Consider the following 17722-nt stretch of genomic DNA (forward strand, 5'->3'; position numbering starts at 1 on the left):
CGCTCACTGCCTTCCAGGGAGGCCTCTGTTGTGTGATGGCAGAGCTGAGATTGGGTAGCCAGGAGAAGGGTAGGGGTTGGGGAGGAAAGGAAGGGCAATCAACACATCCAGGGGGAAGAACTAACATTGTTACACACACACACACACACACACACACACACACACACACACACACACACACACACACACACACACACACCTGGGGGGTCAGTGTCATTTATCTTAGAGCAACCTGCAGTGGGCATTGTATTTTTTGAGCCCTTCCCCCCTCCCCTTGATCACAGTACCCTGACATCTATTTTTAGCATCTACATAGATCCTGTACCAGCACAGGTGCTTTGTGGAAGCCAACTCCACCCAGCTCCTGGGATGAGACCAGGTTGCTTTAGGCAATCAACGCATCTTATTCCCCAACCATCAGGATCGTTTCAGGGAAAGATTGTTTGCCCAATCAAGGCCGTGAGGGAAGAGCTGTTTGGAGAAATAGAGAGGGAAACCTTCCCAGTGCTTCTGAGAGAGACACTGGGAGATATGTTTTTTCTTACCTCTAGACATGCAGGAGGAAATATTAGCTCCTGAAGTTGGTGTTCAGCATTTTTTTTCCTCATCAATAATCTTTTTATTGCTTACATGATGAAATTATAGTATTTTGAATGTTTTAGCTTAAATAAAATATCCAAATTATTTTCACCCATTACTTTTTATGTTTTTTAATGTGGCTACTAAAAAGTTTTAAATTGTATCTATGGCTCGGATTTGTGGTTCAGATTATACTTCTATTGGGTAGCACTGTTTTAGAAGCATAATAATTTTAGCACTTATGTCTAGGTCTATGCTTCATTTCATGTTAGCCTTTGTGCATGGTGTTCATTCTTTTCCTTGTGTCTCTGTTACAACGTCATTTATGGAAAAGACTATCCTTTCCCCACTGAATTACCTTGACACCTTTTTTTTTAATTGAAGTATAGTTGATTTAGAATGTTGTGTTAATATATATATATATCTTCTTTTTCAGATTCTTTTCCATTATAGGTTAATACAAGATATTGAATATAGTTCCCTGTGTTATACAGTAGGACCTTGTTGTTTATCTATTTTATATATAGTAGTGTGAATCTGTTAATCCCAAATTCCTAATCTATCCCTCCCCTCACCCTTTCCCCTTTGGTAACCATAAGTTTGCTTTCTATGTCTGTGAGTCTGTTTCTGTTTTGTATGTAAGTTCATTTGTATCATTTTTCTTAGATTCCACCTATAAGTGAGATCATATATTTGTCTTTCTCTGTCAGACTTCACTTAGTATGATGATCTCTAGGTCCATGCATGTTGCTACAAATGGCGTTATTTCATTCTTTTTATGACTGAGTAATAGTCCATCATATATACACAGACGCACATATAATGTATACACACACACACACACACACACACACACACACACACACACACACATATATGCCACCTCTTCTTTATCCATTGATCTGTCGATGGACATTTACGTTGCTCTCATGTCTAGGCTATTGTAAAGCATGCTACAGTGACCATTGGGGTGCATATACCCTTTCGAACCATGGTTTTCTCCAGATACATGCCCAGGAGTGGGATTGCTGGATCATATGCTACTCTATTTTTAGTTTTTTAAGGAAGCTCCATACTGTTCTCCATAGTGACTGTTTACATTCCAACAACAGTGTAGGAGGGTTCCCTTTTCTCCATACCCTCTGCAGCATTTATTATTTATAGACTTTTTGATAATTCTGACCAGTGTAAGGTGATAACTCACTGTGGTTCTGATTTGCATTTCTCTAATAATCAGCGACGTTGAGTACCTTTTCACGTGCCTCTTGGCCATCTGTATGTCTTCTTTGGAGAAATGTCTATTTAGGTCCTCTGCCCATATTTTGATTGGGTTGTTTGTTTTTTTGATATTGAGCCATAAGAGCTGTTTGTATATTTTGGAAATTAATCCTTTTTGAATCACATCATTCACAAATATTTTCCCCCAGTCCATAGGTTGTCTTTTTGTTTTGTTTATTGTTTCCTTTGCTGTGCAAAAGCTTTTAAGTTTACTTAGGTCCCAATTGTTTATTTTTACTTTTATTTCCATTACTCTAGGAGATGGATCCAAAAAAATGTTGCGTCAATTTATGTCAAAGATTGTTCTATCTATGTTTTCCTCTAGGAGTTTTATAGTATCCTCACTTACATTTAGGTCTTTAATCCATTTTGCATTTATTTTTGTTTATGGTATTAAAGAATGTTCTAATTTCATTCTTTTGCATGTAGCAGTCCAATTTTCCCAGCATCACTTATTGAAGAGACTCTCTTATCTCCATTGTATATTCTTGCCTCCTTTTTTGAAGATTAATTGACTGTAGGTGTGTGGGATTATTTCTGGGCTCTCTATTCTGTTCTGTTAATCCATGTGTCTGTTTTTGTGCCAATACTATGCAGTTTTGATTACTGTAGCTTTGTAATATTGTCTGAAGTCTGGGATGGTTATGGTTCCAACCTCTGTTCTTTTTCCTCAGAATTGCTTTGGCAACTCTGGGTATTTTGTGGTTCCATATAAATTTTAGGATTATTTGTTCTAGTTCTGTGAAAAATGTCACAGATAATTTGATAGGGCTTGCATTAAATCTGTAGATTGCTTTGAGTAGTATGGCCATTTTAACAATATTAATTCTTCCAATCCAAGAGAATGGAATATCTTTCCATTTCTTTGAATCATCTTCAGTTTCCTTTATCAATGTTTTATAGTTCTCAGCATATAAGTGTTTCATCTCCTTGGTCAGGTTTATTCCTAAGTATTTTTTTTTTTTTGCAATTTTAAAAGGGATTTTTTTTTTACTTTCTCTTTCTGTATTTCATTGTTAGTGTAAAGAAATGCAACAGATTTCTGTATGTTAACCTTGTATCCTGCTACTTTGCTAAATTTATTTATCAATTCTAGTTGTTTTTGTGGGGAGTCTTTAGGGTTTTCTATATATCATATCATGTCATCTGCATATAGTGACAATTTTACCTCTTCTCTTCCAATTTGGATACTTTTGTTTCCTTTTCTTGTTTGATTGCTGTGGATAGGACCTCCAATACTATGTTAAATAGAAGTGGTGAGAGTGGGCATCCTTGTCTTGTTCCAGATTTTAGCAGGAAGGCTTTCAGCTTTTCACTGTTGAGTATTATGTTGGCTGTGGGTTTGTCATAAATAGCTTTTATTAGGTTGAGATATGTTCCCTCTATACCCTCTTTGGTGAGAGTATTTTTATCATTAATGGATGTTGAATTTTATCAAATCTTTTTCTGCATCTATTGAGATGATCATGTGGTTTTTGTCTTTTCTTTTGTTGATGTGATGTATCACATTGATTGATTTGCATATGTTGAATCATACTTGTGACCCTAGGTTTAATCCAACTTGATCATGTTGTATGATACTTTTTATGAGTTTTTAGATGTGGTTTACTAATATTTTGTTGAGGATTTCTTGCATCTAGATTCATCAAAGATATTGGCCTGTAGGTTTCTGTTTTTGTAGCATCTTTTTCTGGTTTCGGTATCAGGGTGATGGTGGCTTCATGAAATGACTTTGGGAGTGTTCCCTCCTCTTCTGTCTTTTGGAATAGTTTGAGAAGGATCAGTATAAGTTCCTCTTTGTATGTTTGGTGGAATTCCCCAGGGAAGCCATCCAGTTCTGGACTTTTATTTGCAGGGAGTTTTTTTGTTACAGATTCTATTTCACTTCTAGTGATCAGTCTGTTCAAATAATCTATTTCTTCTTGATTCAGTTTTGGTGGGCTGTATGTTTCTAGGAACTTGTACATTTCTTCTAGGTTGTCCAATTTGTTGGCATATTATTGTTCATAATATTCTCTCTTTTTTTCCTGCAGTATTGGTTGCTATTTCTCCTCTTTAATTTCTTATTTTTTTGTTTGGGTCCTCTCTCTTCTCTTCTTGGTGAGCTTGCCCAGAGGTCTGTCTAATTTGTTTATCCTTTCAAAAAAATAGTTCTTGGTTTTATTGATTTTTTTTTCTATTTTTTTAAATCTCTGTTTTATTTATTTCCTCTCTGACCTCTATTATTTCCTTCTTCTGCTGACTTCAGGTTTTGTTTGTTCTTTTTTTCTAATTCTTTTAGGTGATAGGTTAGGTTGTTTATTTGAGATTTTTCTTATTTTTTGAGGAAGGCCTGTATAACTATAAACTTTCCTCTTAGTACTGTTTTTGCTGCATCCCATAGATTTCGTATGGTTGAGTTTTCATTGTCATTATTCTCAAGGTATTTTTTAATTTCCTCTGATTTCATCAGTTACCATTGGTTTTTTAGTGGCATGTTGTTTTGTCTCCATGTAATTGTTTTTTTTCTCCTTTCTCTTTATGTGGTTCATTTCTAGTTTCATGCCATTATGGTCAGAAAAGATGCTTGAACTAATTTCTATCCTCTTAAATTTGTTAAGGCTTGTTTTGTGTCCTAGTATGTGGTCCATCCTAGAGAATGTTCCATGTGCACTTGAAAAGAAAGTGTATTCTGCTTATTTTGGATGTAATGTCCTGAAAATATCAATTAAGTCTAACTATTCTATTGTGTCATTTAGGATCTCTGTTGCCTTATTGATTTTCTGTCTGGAAGATCTGTCCATTGATGTCAGTGTGATGTTAAAGTCTCCTACTATTATTGTATTCCTATCAGTTTCTCCATTTATTTCTGTTAGTATTTGTTTTATGTACTTGGGTACTCCTATTGGGTGCATATATGTTAATGAGTATAATATCCTGTTCTTGTATTGATCCTTTTATCATTATATAGCGTCCTTCTTTGTATTTCTTTATGGCCTTTGTTTTAAAGTCTGTTTTGTCTGGTATGAGTATTACTACCCCTGCTTTCTTGTCATTTCCATTTGCATGAAATATCTTTTTCCCTCCCCTCACTTTCAATGTATGTGTGTCCTTTGCCCTAAGGTAGGTCTCTTGTAGGCAGCATATTGTAGGCTCTTGTTTTATTATCCAGTCTGCTACTCTGTGTCTTTTGATTGGAGCATTTAGTCCATCAACATTTAAGGTAATTATTGATAAGTATGTATTTATTGCCATTTTGAACCTTGTTTTCCAATTGATTCCTTTGTTTCTTTGTATTTCTTCTTTGTTTCTTTATCTTTTTGTTTTTCCTTTTGTGGTTTGATGGTTTTCTTTTGTATTATGCTTTTCTCTTCTTTTTGGTTTTTGTGAATCAATTATATGTTTCTGAGTTGTGGTTACCCTGGTTTTCAAGTATGTTAAGCCATTACTATAGCTACTTGGTTTACACTGATGTTTATATAAGCTCAAACACTTTCTACAAAAACCCTACACTTTCTTACTCCCCTCCTCCACATTTTATGACTTTGAAGTCCTGTTTTACATCTTAGTGTTATCCTTTTGCTGTTCATTATAGTTATAATTGCTTTCACAAATTTTTTTGATTTTTTAAAAATCTATGTACTTGTTTACTTAAGTGATCTACAATCCTTTTATATATTTGTTTTTCCTATTGTGATTTTCTGTTTCCTATAGATTCTTGTTTCTTTTCTATTTAAAGAAGACCTTTCAATATTTCTTTTAGAATAGGTTTAGTATTGCTGTATTCTTTTAGTTTTTACTTGTCTGAAAACTAATTTCTTCTTCTATTCTAAATGATTATCTTGCTGGGTAGAGTATCCTACATGGCCGGTTTTTCCCTTTCAGGACTTTGAATGTATCTTGTCACTCCCTTCTGGCTTGCAATGTTTCTGTAGAGCAATCAGCTTATAGCCTTATCAGGGTTCCCTTGTAACTAACTCTTTGTTTTTCTCTTGCTGCCTTTAGAATCCTCTCTTTATCTTTAAATTTTGCCATTTTAATTATAATATGTCTTGGTATAGGTCTGTTTGGGGTCATCTTGTTTGGAACCCTCTGTGCTTCCTGTACCTGGATATCTGTTTCCTTATTTAGGTTTGGGAATTTTTCAGCTATAATTACTTCAAATACGTTTTTGATCCCCTTTTCTCTTTCTTCTCCTCTGGATCCCTATTATGCATAGATTGGCATGCTTTATATTACCCCATAGGTTTCATATATTGCTTTCATTTTTTAAAATTTGTCTTTCTGTCTGCTGTTCTGATTGGGTGATTCCATTATTCTATCTTCCAGACCACTCATTCATTCTTCTGCATTATTTAGTTTACTATTTATTGCCTTTAGCTTGGTCTTCATCTTGGCAATTGAGTTTTCTAATTTTGACTGGCTCCTCTTTATAGCTCCTAGTTCCTTGTTACAGTGATCTGCGTTTCTATTGATAGCCTTTCTTAATCCCTTCAATATTTTTATTACCTCCTTTTTGAACTCAGGGTCTAGCAGACTGGAGAGGTCTGTTTCATTGTTTGTTTTTTTCAGGATAAGTCTCTTATTCTTTTCATTGGGAGCGGTTCCTCTGCTTCTTCATTTTACTTATATTTCTCAGACTCTGAATTTAGGAGAAACAGTTATCTGCTGTAGTCTTGAAGGGCTGTTTTCGTGTGGGAGTGTCCCTGTGTAGCCTTCGTGAGTCTAATGTTTTTGGTGCGAGGGCTTTTTGGTATGGATGCCTGCCATGTCTTTCCTTAGGGTGTGCTGGCCATTATCCCCTTGATAGGGGATGTGATTGGTGTTGTGGTGACCAGAGCCTGAACTGGATGTTGAGCAGGGCCTCCTCTTTGCTCTATGGTTGTCACAGCCCTGTTGGGGCAGGGTCTGCTCCCCAGTTGTTGGAGGAGAAGCCCCCAGATCTGGTTCTAAGCTTCAGTGGGAGGTAGGTGGGACTGGAGCGCTCCTGCTGGGGGTGGAGCCACTGAGTATTCCTCCACAGGAGATGTCCACCAGGATGTGTGCTCTGTGCTGTCACCTGTCACCCACTGTGTGTGCTCACAAAGTACACTGTTGTTGGCACTTCCCTCAGCCTCACTTCAGCCATGAGAACACAGGCAATCAGCCCGGATGTTCCTCAGGCGCTGTGCTGACAAAGCCGTTGGCACAGATCCACCAGCACCCACTGTAGTCATTCACCCAGACCCTCTATGGGAGAGCTGGGAATCAGCTTCTCAGTGTGTGTACCCAGAAAACCCACCACTGCTGATGTCAGACCCATCCTAGCTAGGGGAGCGCCAGTAATCCTCTGGGATGTCCTGCAGGTGCTGCACTCACACGTCTCCACCCAAATCTTGCAGCTGCAGGGAATCAGCTCAGATTTCAGCCCCGCTTTCCAAGTTGTGCACTCACGGGGAATGGGCTCCGATTTCAGCCCCACCTCCACATGTGGGCAGCCTGCCAGAGCTTGCGTGCTTTCGGATCTCCTGGTGGTGGAGCCGCCTGCTCTGAGCATGCTGAGGCTGCTGTGGTGGGGCCAACCACTCGCCCTTCACATGCACTGACAATGGGGCTCGTAGGTGGACCTGGGCTCTGTCCCGCACACACCCCCAGTTGCAGCCTGGCCACACTCCAGGCCCTTTGGGCTGTCTCCATGCAGCCACATCATGTCCTCTCCCCTGGTCTGTCCGCTGAAGCTCGAGTTTCCACATCCAGCCACTGTGCACACCAGCAGGTGCACGACTCGGGCTGGGAGGACGTGCAGCAAGGTGGCCAGGACCATCTGTGCTGGTCTCTCTCTGCCCTGCCTGCCACAAACTGGCTGCTGCATTCTTCTCTGAGCCTCTACAGCTCCCTGTCTGTCCTGGCTGATCTCCCAGCCAGTGAAAGGCATTCCCAGGGTGAGGGAACATTTCCTCTTCCACAGCTCCCTTCCAGGGGCACAGGTCCTATCCCAATTCCTTTTTCTTCTTTCTTCCTACCCGATTATGTGGTGATCTTTCTTGCAGCTTTGGTTATATGAGATCTTCTGCCAGTGTTCAGTGGGTATTCTGTGAAAATTGTCCCACATGTAGATGTAGTTTTGATGTATCTGTGGGAGGAGGTGAGTTCCAGGTCCTTCTATTCCACCACCTTGATCTCCACCTCCAGCATTTTTTTTAATCATAAGGCAACCTTGATGAAGATGAAGGAGACACCTCAGGAAGCAAACAAGAGAACTGGAAGAAAAAAAAAAACACCAAAAAACCTGATTTGGTTGACATTGTCAAGCTGCTGGATCTAACCATACCTGAAGTCCATATCACAAGAACTTTCTCACTAAAGAAGCCAAAATATACCCCCTTATCTTTTAAGCCAATTTTGATTGTCTTTTTTTTCCAGAAACTGAAAGATTCTTACCTGATCATCCTCTTTTAACCAAAGCTAAAATGGATACTCAGAAGGCTGAGTAACCAGCTAAAATATAGGACACCCAGTTAAATCAGAATTTCAGATCAGTTATCAACAATGAATATCAACCAGGAATACCTTTATAGTAGATATTATGTCCCATGAAATATTTGTAACACACTTATACTAAAAATATAACTGGGCATTCTGTATTTTTAATTGCTAAATCTGGTAACCCTATTTCAGCTACACATCCAGATTCACACTACTAGGGGAAAAAAAAAAACCCTGGACCTGGACACGGACCCAGATTTTTAAACTCTAAAGCCCTTACTACACTAGGTCATGGGGTCATGGGATGGGCTTCTTCCTCTCATTCCCCACCCCCTCCGTCACCCTCCCACCCCTGGATGCTTAGAGTATACAGAGAGATGTCACTCTGTCCGCAAGGGCCTCTTAGGTCTGTCCCAGTTCCAAGGGTCTCAGGCTTGACGCTCCTCTAGCTCCTTGGCTCTGCTCTGTTGCTGCCTCTGTACTTTGGGCTCCATCACTCTTCTGACTCTGCTTTTTGCCCCGGCTTCCCTTTGCAAGCCAAACCACCGTTCACTTGGGCCCAAGGGCACACTGGCATCTCTGGTTGGGGCTTTGTTGTTCTCTTCAAGCAGTTTTGCTCTCACCCACCAGCTTCTGCTCCCAGCTGCCCCAGGTCACTCCCCAGTGCGCAGCTTGGCCCCTCCACTGGATTGTCCTAATGCTCCCCTCAGAACACCAGCAGCAGGAGCTGTGCCTGGTCACCAAGGCATGGAGCGAGGTGACACTGCCCCAGTGCAGCCTGCGGAGTACTGTCCAGCAGCCCACAGCCCCAGGGTGGAGGGGACACGCCAACAATGAGTGCTGGCTATGCTTGTTTTATCTGCGTAACAGTGATTGGTTCTATAATCACAAACACGAAACAAACTCAACACAGCAGAGGCAGGGAAGCAAAGGAAATAAGAAGGGTAGTTGGGAGAACATTCTGTTGGGTGTCCCCACCAAGAGTTGCTTCTCAGACTGTATAAACTCCATGTGTATTTAAACACGATAACACTGCCCCCCCCCTCCCCAGGAGCTGCCTGTCCCTTAGTTTGCCAAGACCACGATGTCAATGATGTTGAGGGCTTCATAAATGTCACTTGGCTGTTTCCTAATCAGGATTTTTCTTTTCCACTTTCCACAACTGTAAATTATGAAATAATGATGCTAAATTTCCAGAAATAGAATGAGAAGCCATGCTGTTAGCAGCAGTGTACCACGTGAGGGTCTGCCACGGGTGCTGCTGGGGCTTTGTTTCTCCATCTAGGGGTGGGGTCCGCATCCTCTGTCTCTCCACTAACAGGACTGCCGTGCACATCAGGTGAGAGTCCTGGAAGTCACATTGCACGTTTGCAGGTTATTGTTTGTAGCTGTTTTGAAGCTCTCTGGAAAACACAGCTCCTTTTAAATCCAGGCCATCTGATTGAAAAGATCAAACATAGCATCTGACGTGTGGAGGGCTTTGCTGTTTTATACCCGCCATCTCGTTGACCCATCGTTCACTCTGAGGGGTGGTTCATTCTTGTTCCCATTTTACAGATTTGAGGAACTGATACCCAGAGGTCTGACTTGCCCAAGGCCATCCCAAGATCCCTGGTACACTTGCATTAAAGGGACTAATTCCTCACAGTGAGGCTTCTTGTTGGAAACCCAAGAAAACACCAGATAAAGGGCATTCTAAATATATTTCTCTTCTATAGATGCTGATCTCCTGTTACTGGAAAACAAGAATTAGCGTGTCTGCTTGAGGATGTGGTTGGCTCTTTATAAAAAGGATATACAAGAAATTTGCACATAGACTGCCAGCTTCGTTATGTTGCCGACAGCTTCCAGCAAAAGAAGAACGTTTGCAGCCAGGTATTTCGGTAAGAAGTTTATTTTATTCTATGTGGTGTATGATTACCTTGGTTCTTGGCTTCTTGCTTGAGGGATGGGCTCATTTGTGGCCACCCAAAGAAGCTGTCTTGGTCTTGTAATCTGAGAGCACCTAGGGGCGTCTGTGGCCAGGGCCCAGGCACTGACTGATGGCTCAGCCCTCACCCCTGAACTCGGGAGCTGGTTCATGTCTGCCTGAAAAACAGAGCCTTCATCATGACCACGATTGTCAGGGACCCTGGCTCCAGTGGCTCAGGGCTCTGATGACATTCAGAGTCTGTAAGAATCACTGTGCCCACAGACCATGGGTACAAAAGGCCATCACAGGGAAGGCTGTGCATTCTGAGGCTGCCCTGTATCTTGCTTGGAAACAATCCAGCTAACAGTTAATTCAGAAACAATGAGGATGGTTCAGTAGTCCTCAGTAAAGTGTCCAGGAGGTAACTTAGACAAAGTGGGACAAACCGCTGTGTGGTCATACAAGCGCTGACTAGCTCGGTGAGTCAAACAGGTGCTGGCTGAGTGTTTGTGCAGTGACATCTCACGTTCTCTGGACCTGAGTGCCTTCAGGTGATGATTGAAATCCCAGATACTAGTAGGAGAAATGCAGTCAGTGGTACTCAACCTGGCTTTATGTTAGAATCATGCAGGAGCTTTTAAAAATCCCCAGGCATGTTTTTATTTTTGGCCATGCCACGTGGCATGAGGGATCTTAGTTCCCCGACCGGGGATCATACCCATGCCCCCTGCAGTGGAAGCGTGGAGTCCTAACCGCTGGATTGCCAGAGAATTCCCTCCCCAGGCATTTTTGAATACTGGAGATCAGGCTTAATTGGTGTGGGGTGGATGTCAGCAGTTCCCAGGTGAACCTAGTGTGTAGCCAGGCCCAAGAGCCATCAGACACAGCCCAGAGCCCCCAGACCACACAGCAGCCTTTGCTATGGTCTGCACAGGTATCCACAGGGATGCTGAGTCAAGCTCTGGGTCCACAGAGCCAGGTCGCCAGAATTCCACTCTGGGCTGGACACGTGTTGTGGGACCCTTCTTGCACGTTTAACCTCTCTGGAGCCTCCTTTCTACAATAGGGGGTGGAGAGCAGCTGAGATTAGCCTTTACCTCTGTTTAGTCCTAATGCATTGGGGTGGGGGAGTGGCTGTAAAATATCCAGTATTTTTCTCTCATCTGGGTTTATGGCATCATCTGAGTTGAAAGGAAAAGTCACCGTCACACTTTTGTGGAAGGTTCCAGCCACCAGATTCCCGTGGTGTAGCAGATGTCCCCGGCTTCAGAGTACAGATGCTAATTGTTTGAGAAAACGACAAATGAGCTATTGCATGAGATACCTGAATTTAAAGAATTTGATTGAATTAAATTTTTGTTGTGAAATTCACATAAAATTAACCATTTTAAAGTGAATAATTAATTCAGTGGCAATTTCAAGGTGTCCCACAGCCACCATCTCTTTAGTTCCAAACGGTTTGTTTTTTGTTTTTGTTTTTTTGCGGTACGCGGGCCTCTCACTGTCGCGGCCTCTCCCATTGCGGAGCACAGGCTCCGGACGCGCAGGCTCAGCGGCCATGGCTCACGGGCCCAGCCGCTCCGCGGCATGTGGGATCCTCCCAGACCGGGGCATGAACCCATGTCCCCTGCATCGGCAGGCGGACTCTCAACCACTGTGCCGCCAGGGAAGCCCCAGAACGTTTTTATCACCCCCAAAAAAACCCCACCCCCATGACGCAGTTGCTTCCCACCTCCCCCAGCCCTGGCAGCCACTAACTTGCTTTCTCTCTCTATGGGCTTTACCTATACCGGATATTTCTTATAAATCGAATCATACAGCGTGTGTCCTTTTGTGTCTGGCTTCTTTGACTTGGAGTAATGTTTCTAAGGTTCATCCACATTATAGCATGTGTTGGAACTTCATTCCTTTAGACTGAATTAATTTTTAAATTATTATCTGACCACAAACAGCTCGGCAGCTTTGTAAGACAGGAGGAGCCGTGCCGTTCTACGGAAGCTTCAGAAAGGACGGGAGAGTCAGCCAACACAGGGGAGTGTCCTGCCCCGTCTCTGGTCTCTCTAATTCAGCCCTGTCTGTTCTCTCTCTCTCTGTCTTTGTCTATCTGTCTGTCTTTCTCTCTTTCTCTGACCCTCCCTTCTCTCTCTCTCTCCCCCCATATATTCTAGAGGAGATTATTGGGGAACTTGAGCTTGCTTTTAACTGAGATTTTCAGGGAATTGGGGCAAACAGAAGAGTCTTTGGAGTTAAATTGAGCTTCTGTACTTCACTTAACCACTTTGCCTATAATTTTGCCAAGTTGAGGACCTGCCATGTAGCAGGAAGTCAGAGGCCAACCTCTACAGGTCTTGGCCTCTCACTGGGGGGCGCTGTGCTAAAACTCTTACCCAGCCATGGGCACCACCTTTAGCTCCACCTCTTGTGAGCTTTTCCTGTGCCACTGTCTTGCCTGGTCTGACCAGGTGCAGTCTCTTTGCTCCCAGCTTCCCAAACTTCTGCTCACTGAGCTGCCTGGTTCTCTGCCAAGGTGGTGACTTCTCCCTGTTAGCTGACCCTCCATGAATAGCCACTGGATGTCAGATTCACAGTGGGAAGCAAGATGGCGGCTCCTGCCCATACCAGGCCAGAGAGTCCACAGAGAAGAAGGTAGCTCTGAAGCCATTCCTACAGGTCCCCAGTTCCCTGGCCCACAAGCTGACCTTCAGGACCAAGGCCAGGGGGCAGCTTGGAATGGGCATCCTCCATCACACCCCTTCTCCAGGCCTTCCCAATTCTGTGGCTTTGCTTACTTTTCCTTCTTCCAGAGCATACCCTCACCCCTCCCTGCTGTGATACAGGGATGTGAGGAGACCACGAGATCCCAGGTAGGGAGGCAAGAGTATGTCCTGGGAGAACAGGAGATTCAGAGAGAGGAGAACTGAAGATATAGGAAGGGGAGTGGTGGGTGGTACAAGAGGAAAGGTAGGTTGATGTCACTTTGAGAAACTTGGACTCTTTCTTATGGGCAATAGGGAGCTATTGAAAGTTGTAAGAATAGGACTGATCAGAACTGTTTATAGGAAGAATGTCATGGCAGCTGGGTATGAAGTCAGCTCTCACCTGGATTCTTACAAAGGCGCCCTCACTGGTCTTCCTGATTCTACCCATGGCCTTTTAATCTATTCTCAATATTGCAACTGGAACAGGCTCTTCTTAAACCTAAATCAGATTAGATCTGTCATTCACTCAACACACCCCAGTGGATCCCCATGTCACTCTTCCACCCAGCCCAACATTACCCATCACATCATCTCCTATGTACCCCGCTTGCTTGGCACCAGCAACACCAGCCTCCTTGCTCTTCCTCAGACATGCCAGGTCTTTGCACGTGCTCTCCCCTCTCTCCAGAGCACCCTAACCCTCAGATATCCATATGACTCACAAACTCACCTCTTTCAGATTTTTGCCCAAATGTCACCTTCTCTTGAGGCTTTCACTGACTGCCTGTCTGTGGCACAATGGGATAAGTTACACAGTAACTGGGTCACGGGTCACCTGCCCATCATAGTGACTCAAAGACCCAGGCAAATGGAACAACCATTATTTCAAGTGCTGCTGGTGGCGAGGCCAGATAGCAAAGGGAGAGTTTGAGCTCCAGAAGGGTCTCATGTCAGCAGTGAAACCCTCAGCCTGGACATTGCCCCAACTACCCACGAGGGGCCCAGGAAGTACAGTCCGACCACATGCCTGGAAGGGAGGGTTAGGGTTAGGGTTGGCAAACAACACCAATGACTGCACAAGTTGAATCCCGCCCTGACATTCCTGTCCTTCTCTGCTTTATTTTTCTTCATAGCATTTGTTATTATCTCATATATTTCTATATTTTAACAGTTTATGGAGATGTAGGTTACACAGGATAAAATTCACCCATTCTAAGTATACAATTAAATAATTTTTGGTAAATTTATAGAGTTATCCAACCATCACCATTATCCAGTTTTTAGACATTTCTATCACCCGGAAAAATTCCCTCCTGACTATCTGCAATTAATCCCCTCTCCTGCCCCCAAGCCTGAGAAACCACTGATGTGCCTTCTGTCTCTATAAATTTGCCTTTTCTGGACATTTTATATAAGTAGAACCATATACTATGTTGTCTTTTGCATCAGGCTTCTTTCATTTAGCATAAAGTTTCCGAGGTTCATTCATGTTCTTGTGTGTATCAGTAGTTGTTCCTTTTTAGCTGAATAATATATGGATGTGCATTTTGCTTATACACTCACCAGTTGATTTATTATTTTAGGGCATATTCTGAAGAATGTTCCATATGTACATGAAAATAATGTATGTTCTGCTGTCATTGTAAGGAGTGTCCTATATATATCACTTAGGTCAAATTGGTTAATAGTGTTGTCTAAGCCTTCTATATTGTTACTGATATTCTGTCTAGTTGTTCTGTCATTTATTGAGATTGGTGTAGGGAAATCTCCAACTCTTATTATTCAACAGTCTACTGTCACTTTTTACTTCACGTATTTTGAGGCTCTTTTGTTAAGTCTGTGTATGTTTATAATTGTTACAGCATCCTGATGTATTCACCCTTTTATCGTTGTAAAACGTTCCTCTTTGTTGTAATGTTTCTTTTCTTAAAGTCTATTTTATCTTATATTAATATAGCCAGTTCCAGCTGTCTTATGGTTCCTGTTGCATGGCATACCTTTTTCCATCCTTTTCCTTTCAACCAGTTTGTATCACTGACTCTACATGTGTCTCTTATAGATAGCATATAATTAGATCTTGCTAGTTCATGAAGACAGTCTTTGCCCTTTGAATGGGGATATTTAGACCACTCACATTTAATGAAATTATTGATATGATTGGGTTTACATTTTCCATTTTGTAACTTGTTTTCTATATGTCTCCTTTATTTTTATTCCTCTGTTCCTCCTTTACCATCTTCTTTGTATTAGATGTTTTCTAGTATACCACTTTAATTTTTAATTTTTTTTTTTTACTATATTTTTGTGTCATTTTCTTAGTGCTTGCTCTAGGGATTACAATATGCATTGTATCTTAATCTACTTCAGATTAATATTTAATTCCAGTGAAACATAAAAACTTTGCTCCAAGGTAGTTCCATTTCCTCTCTTCTCCTTCCTTTTATTATTGTCATATATGTATTACATCTATGTCTTATAAACCCCAAAGGACACTATTATAATTATTGCTTTACACACAGTTAAGTCTTTAAAAGATGTTGAGAGAAGAAATGAGAAAATCTATATTTATAGAGTCTTTCATATTAACCCATGTACTTATGATTTCCTGTGTGCTTCATCTCTTCCTGTGGATGCTGGTCGCCACCTGGTGTCATTTCCTTTCAGCCTGACGAACTTCCTTTAGTGTTTCTTATGAGGCAGGTCTGCCAGCAAGGAATTCTGTTAGTTGTTGTTTATCTGGGAATGTGTTAATTTTGCCTTCATTTTCGTAGGACAGCTATTTGGATACAAAATTCCTGGTTAATGGTTTTTATTTTTCTTTCAGCCCTTTGAATATGGCCTTCCACTTCTAGCCTCCATTGTTTCAGATGAGAAGTCAGCTGTTAATCGTGTTGATGTCCCCCTCCATGTGATGAGGGGGACAAGTTTTTCTCTTGCCACTGTCAGGATTTTCTCTTTATCTTTCAAGACTTGGACTCTAAAGTGTTGAACTATAAATCTCTTTGTATTTTAAAACTGCTTGGGATTTTTTAAGTTGGTTACATGTGAAACATGATATTTTTCATCAAATTTGGGAAGTTTTCAGCCACTATTTTTTTGAAATAATTTTTCTGTTACTCTCTTTTGTCTCCTTCTAGGACTTGCATTACACATATATTGGCATACTTATTGTTGCTTCAAAGATCTCTGAGAGTCTGTTCTTTTTCCTTCAATTGTTTTGTTCCGTGTTTCTCTATATTCTTCACATTGGGTTATTTCTATAGCTCTGTTCTAAAGTTCATGTATTCTTTCTTCTGCCATCTCAAATCTTCTGCTGAGCCCCTTTAGTGAATTTTTCATTTCAATTATTGGACTTTCAACTCAAGAATTTCCATTTGTTTTTTTATATTTTCTATCTCATTGAGATTCCCTATGTGTTGATTCATTATTATCATGCATCCCTTTAATTCTTTAAACATGTTCCCTTTAGTTCTTTAAATGTATTTACATAGGGTTTTTTAAAAGTATTTGTCTGCTAAATACAAAAATCTGGGAATATTCAGAGAGTTTCTATTGGCCTTTTTCCTAAGTATGGGTCACACTTTCCTTTTCCTTTGTACACTTATAATTTTTTAATTAAAAACTGGGTATTTTAGATAATGTATTGTAGGAACTCTGAATTCTAATTTACTCACCTAAACAATGTTGTTGTTGAATTGTTTGGTAACTTGCCTGGGATAAATCTGTTAAATCTGTCTCCTCTACAATATGCAGTCACTAATATCTCTGGTTATATTTGTTGTTTATTCTTCCTTTTATTTTTAAACTAGCTTCCTAGGGGTCACCTCTGTTTCTGTGTAATTCAGTGATCAGCCAATGATTGGACAGATGTTGCATTCAAACGTTGAACTAGTAGAACTTACATTCTCTGCCAGTAGATCTGCGTGAGGTAGGGAAACGCAGACAAAGTTCAGATTGTTTTCAAGTTCTTCAGGTTTGCCCTGGCTTTTACTTTCTGCTGGACTCTTCACATTACCTCTGCATTTGCCACAGTCTTAGGGTTGGCAGGAGTGTATGGGTACCCTGAGCCCTCTCTGGTCTCCACTGCACGTGCATGCACCCTAAGCCAGGCACATGTTTGCCCCAACAATGACTAAAAACTCAGACACAGCATTAGTTCTCCCCATTCACTTGCTGCCAAGATTGTCTATTCCACTGACAATGCCTCTGGGTGTAGGCACCACCCACTGCTCAAAATTGAATAAGCCACTTTTGACTTCGTCAGCAAAGTTGCTGGTCCCCATGATGTGCCCCACCCTGGCAGAACCTCTGTGAGGACTGAGCTGGGGAAAGTGGGATAGAAGCACCCCTTAGCAAGAACACCACAGACTCTCACTGTTCTTACCTAAAGTATAGCAGTTTTTCAAGCATAAGTGATTGTTGCGTGCCTTTGGTCAATTTCAGAGTATGGAAATGGTTGTTTTTGTCAGTTTTGTCCAGATTTATAGTTGCATTTGGCGAAGAGGTTTTGCTGACCTCATCACTCAGACATAGCTAGAAGTCCTGCCTCCTACTTACCTATTTCATCTACTATCTGTCTCCCCTCTCCTACTAAGATACAGGCTCTATTCTGCAGGCTTTATTGCTACTACCCCTTTGGTCACTATTCAAGCACCACTTAGAATAAGGAGGGAAGGGTGAAAGTTAAGGTTAGAGCTGTTTTCACAGTGCCTAGAATGATGTCTGACATGCAGTATATGCTTAATGACTGTTGAACAACTGAATGAATAGCATGGAGAGAAGACGAATGGAGGTCAGGTAGCCTCCTTGA

The 17722-nt window shown here is 41.5% G+C and overlaps 1 protein-coding gene across 7 annotated transcripts in view; it reads left to right on the plus strand.

The window, feature by feature from the left end:
* ARHGAP22 (Rho GTPase activating protein 22) overlaps positions 1-17722 on the plus strand; it is a 207443-nt gene that overhangs the window by 1314 nt on the left and 188407 nt on the right. For all 7 annotated transcript variants that reach the window (XM_067710255.1, XM_067710256.1, XM_067710258.1 and 4 more), the window contains exon 2: positions 10020-10184. In XM_067710255.1, coding sequence (XP_067566356.1) covers positions 10133-10184 — 52 coding nt within the window. In that variant the 5' untranslated portion in view covers positions 10020-10132. The remainder of the gene's footprint in view (positions 1-10019; positions 10185-17722) is intronic.

Source organism: Pseudorca crassidens, chromosome 16, assembly GCF_039906515.1.
Source record: "Pseudorca crassidens isolate mPseCra1 chromosome 16, mPseCra1.hap1, whole genome shotgun sequence".
In the NCBI taxonomy this organism is placed as follows: domain Eukaryota; kingdom Metazoa; phylum Chordata; class Mammalia; order Artiodactyla; family Delphinidae; genus Pseudorca; species Pseudorca crassidens.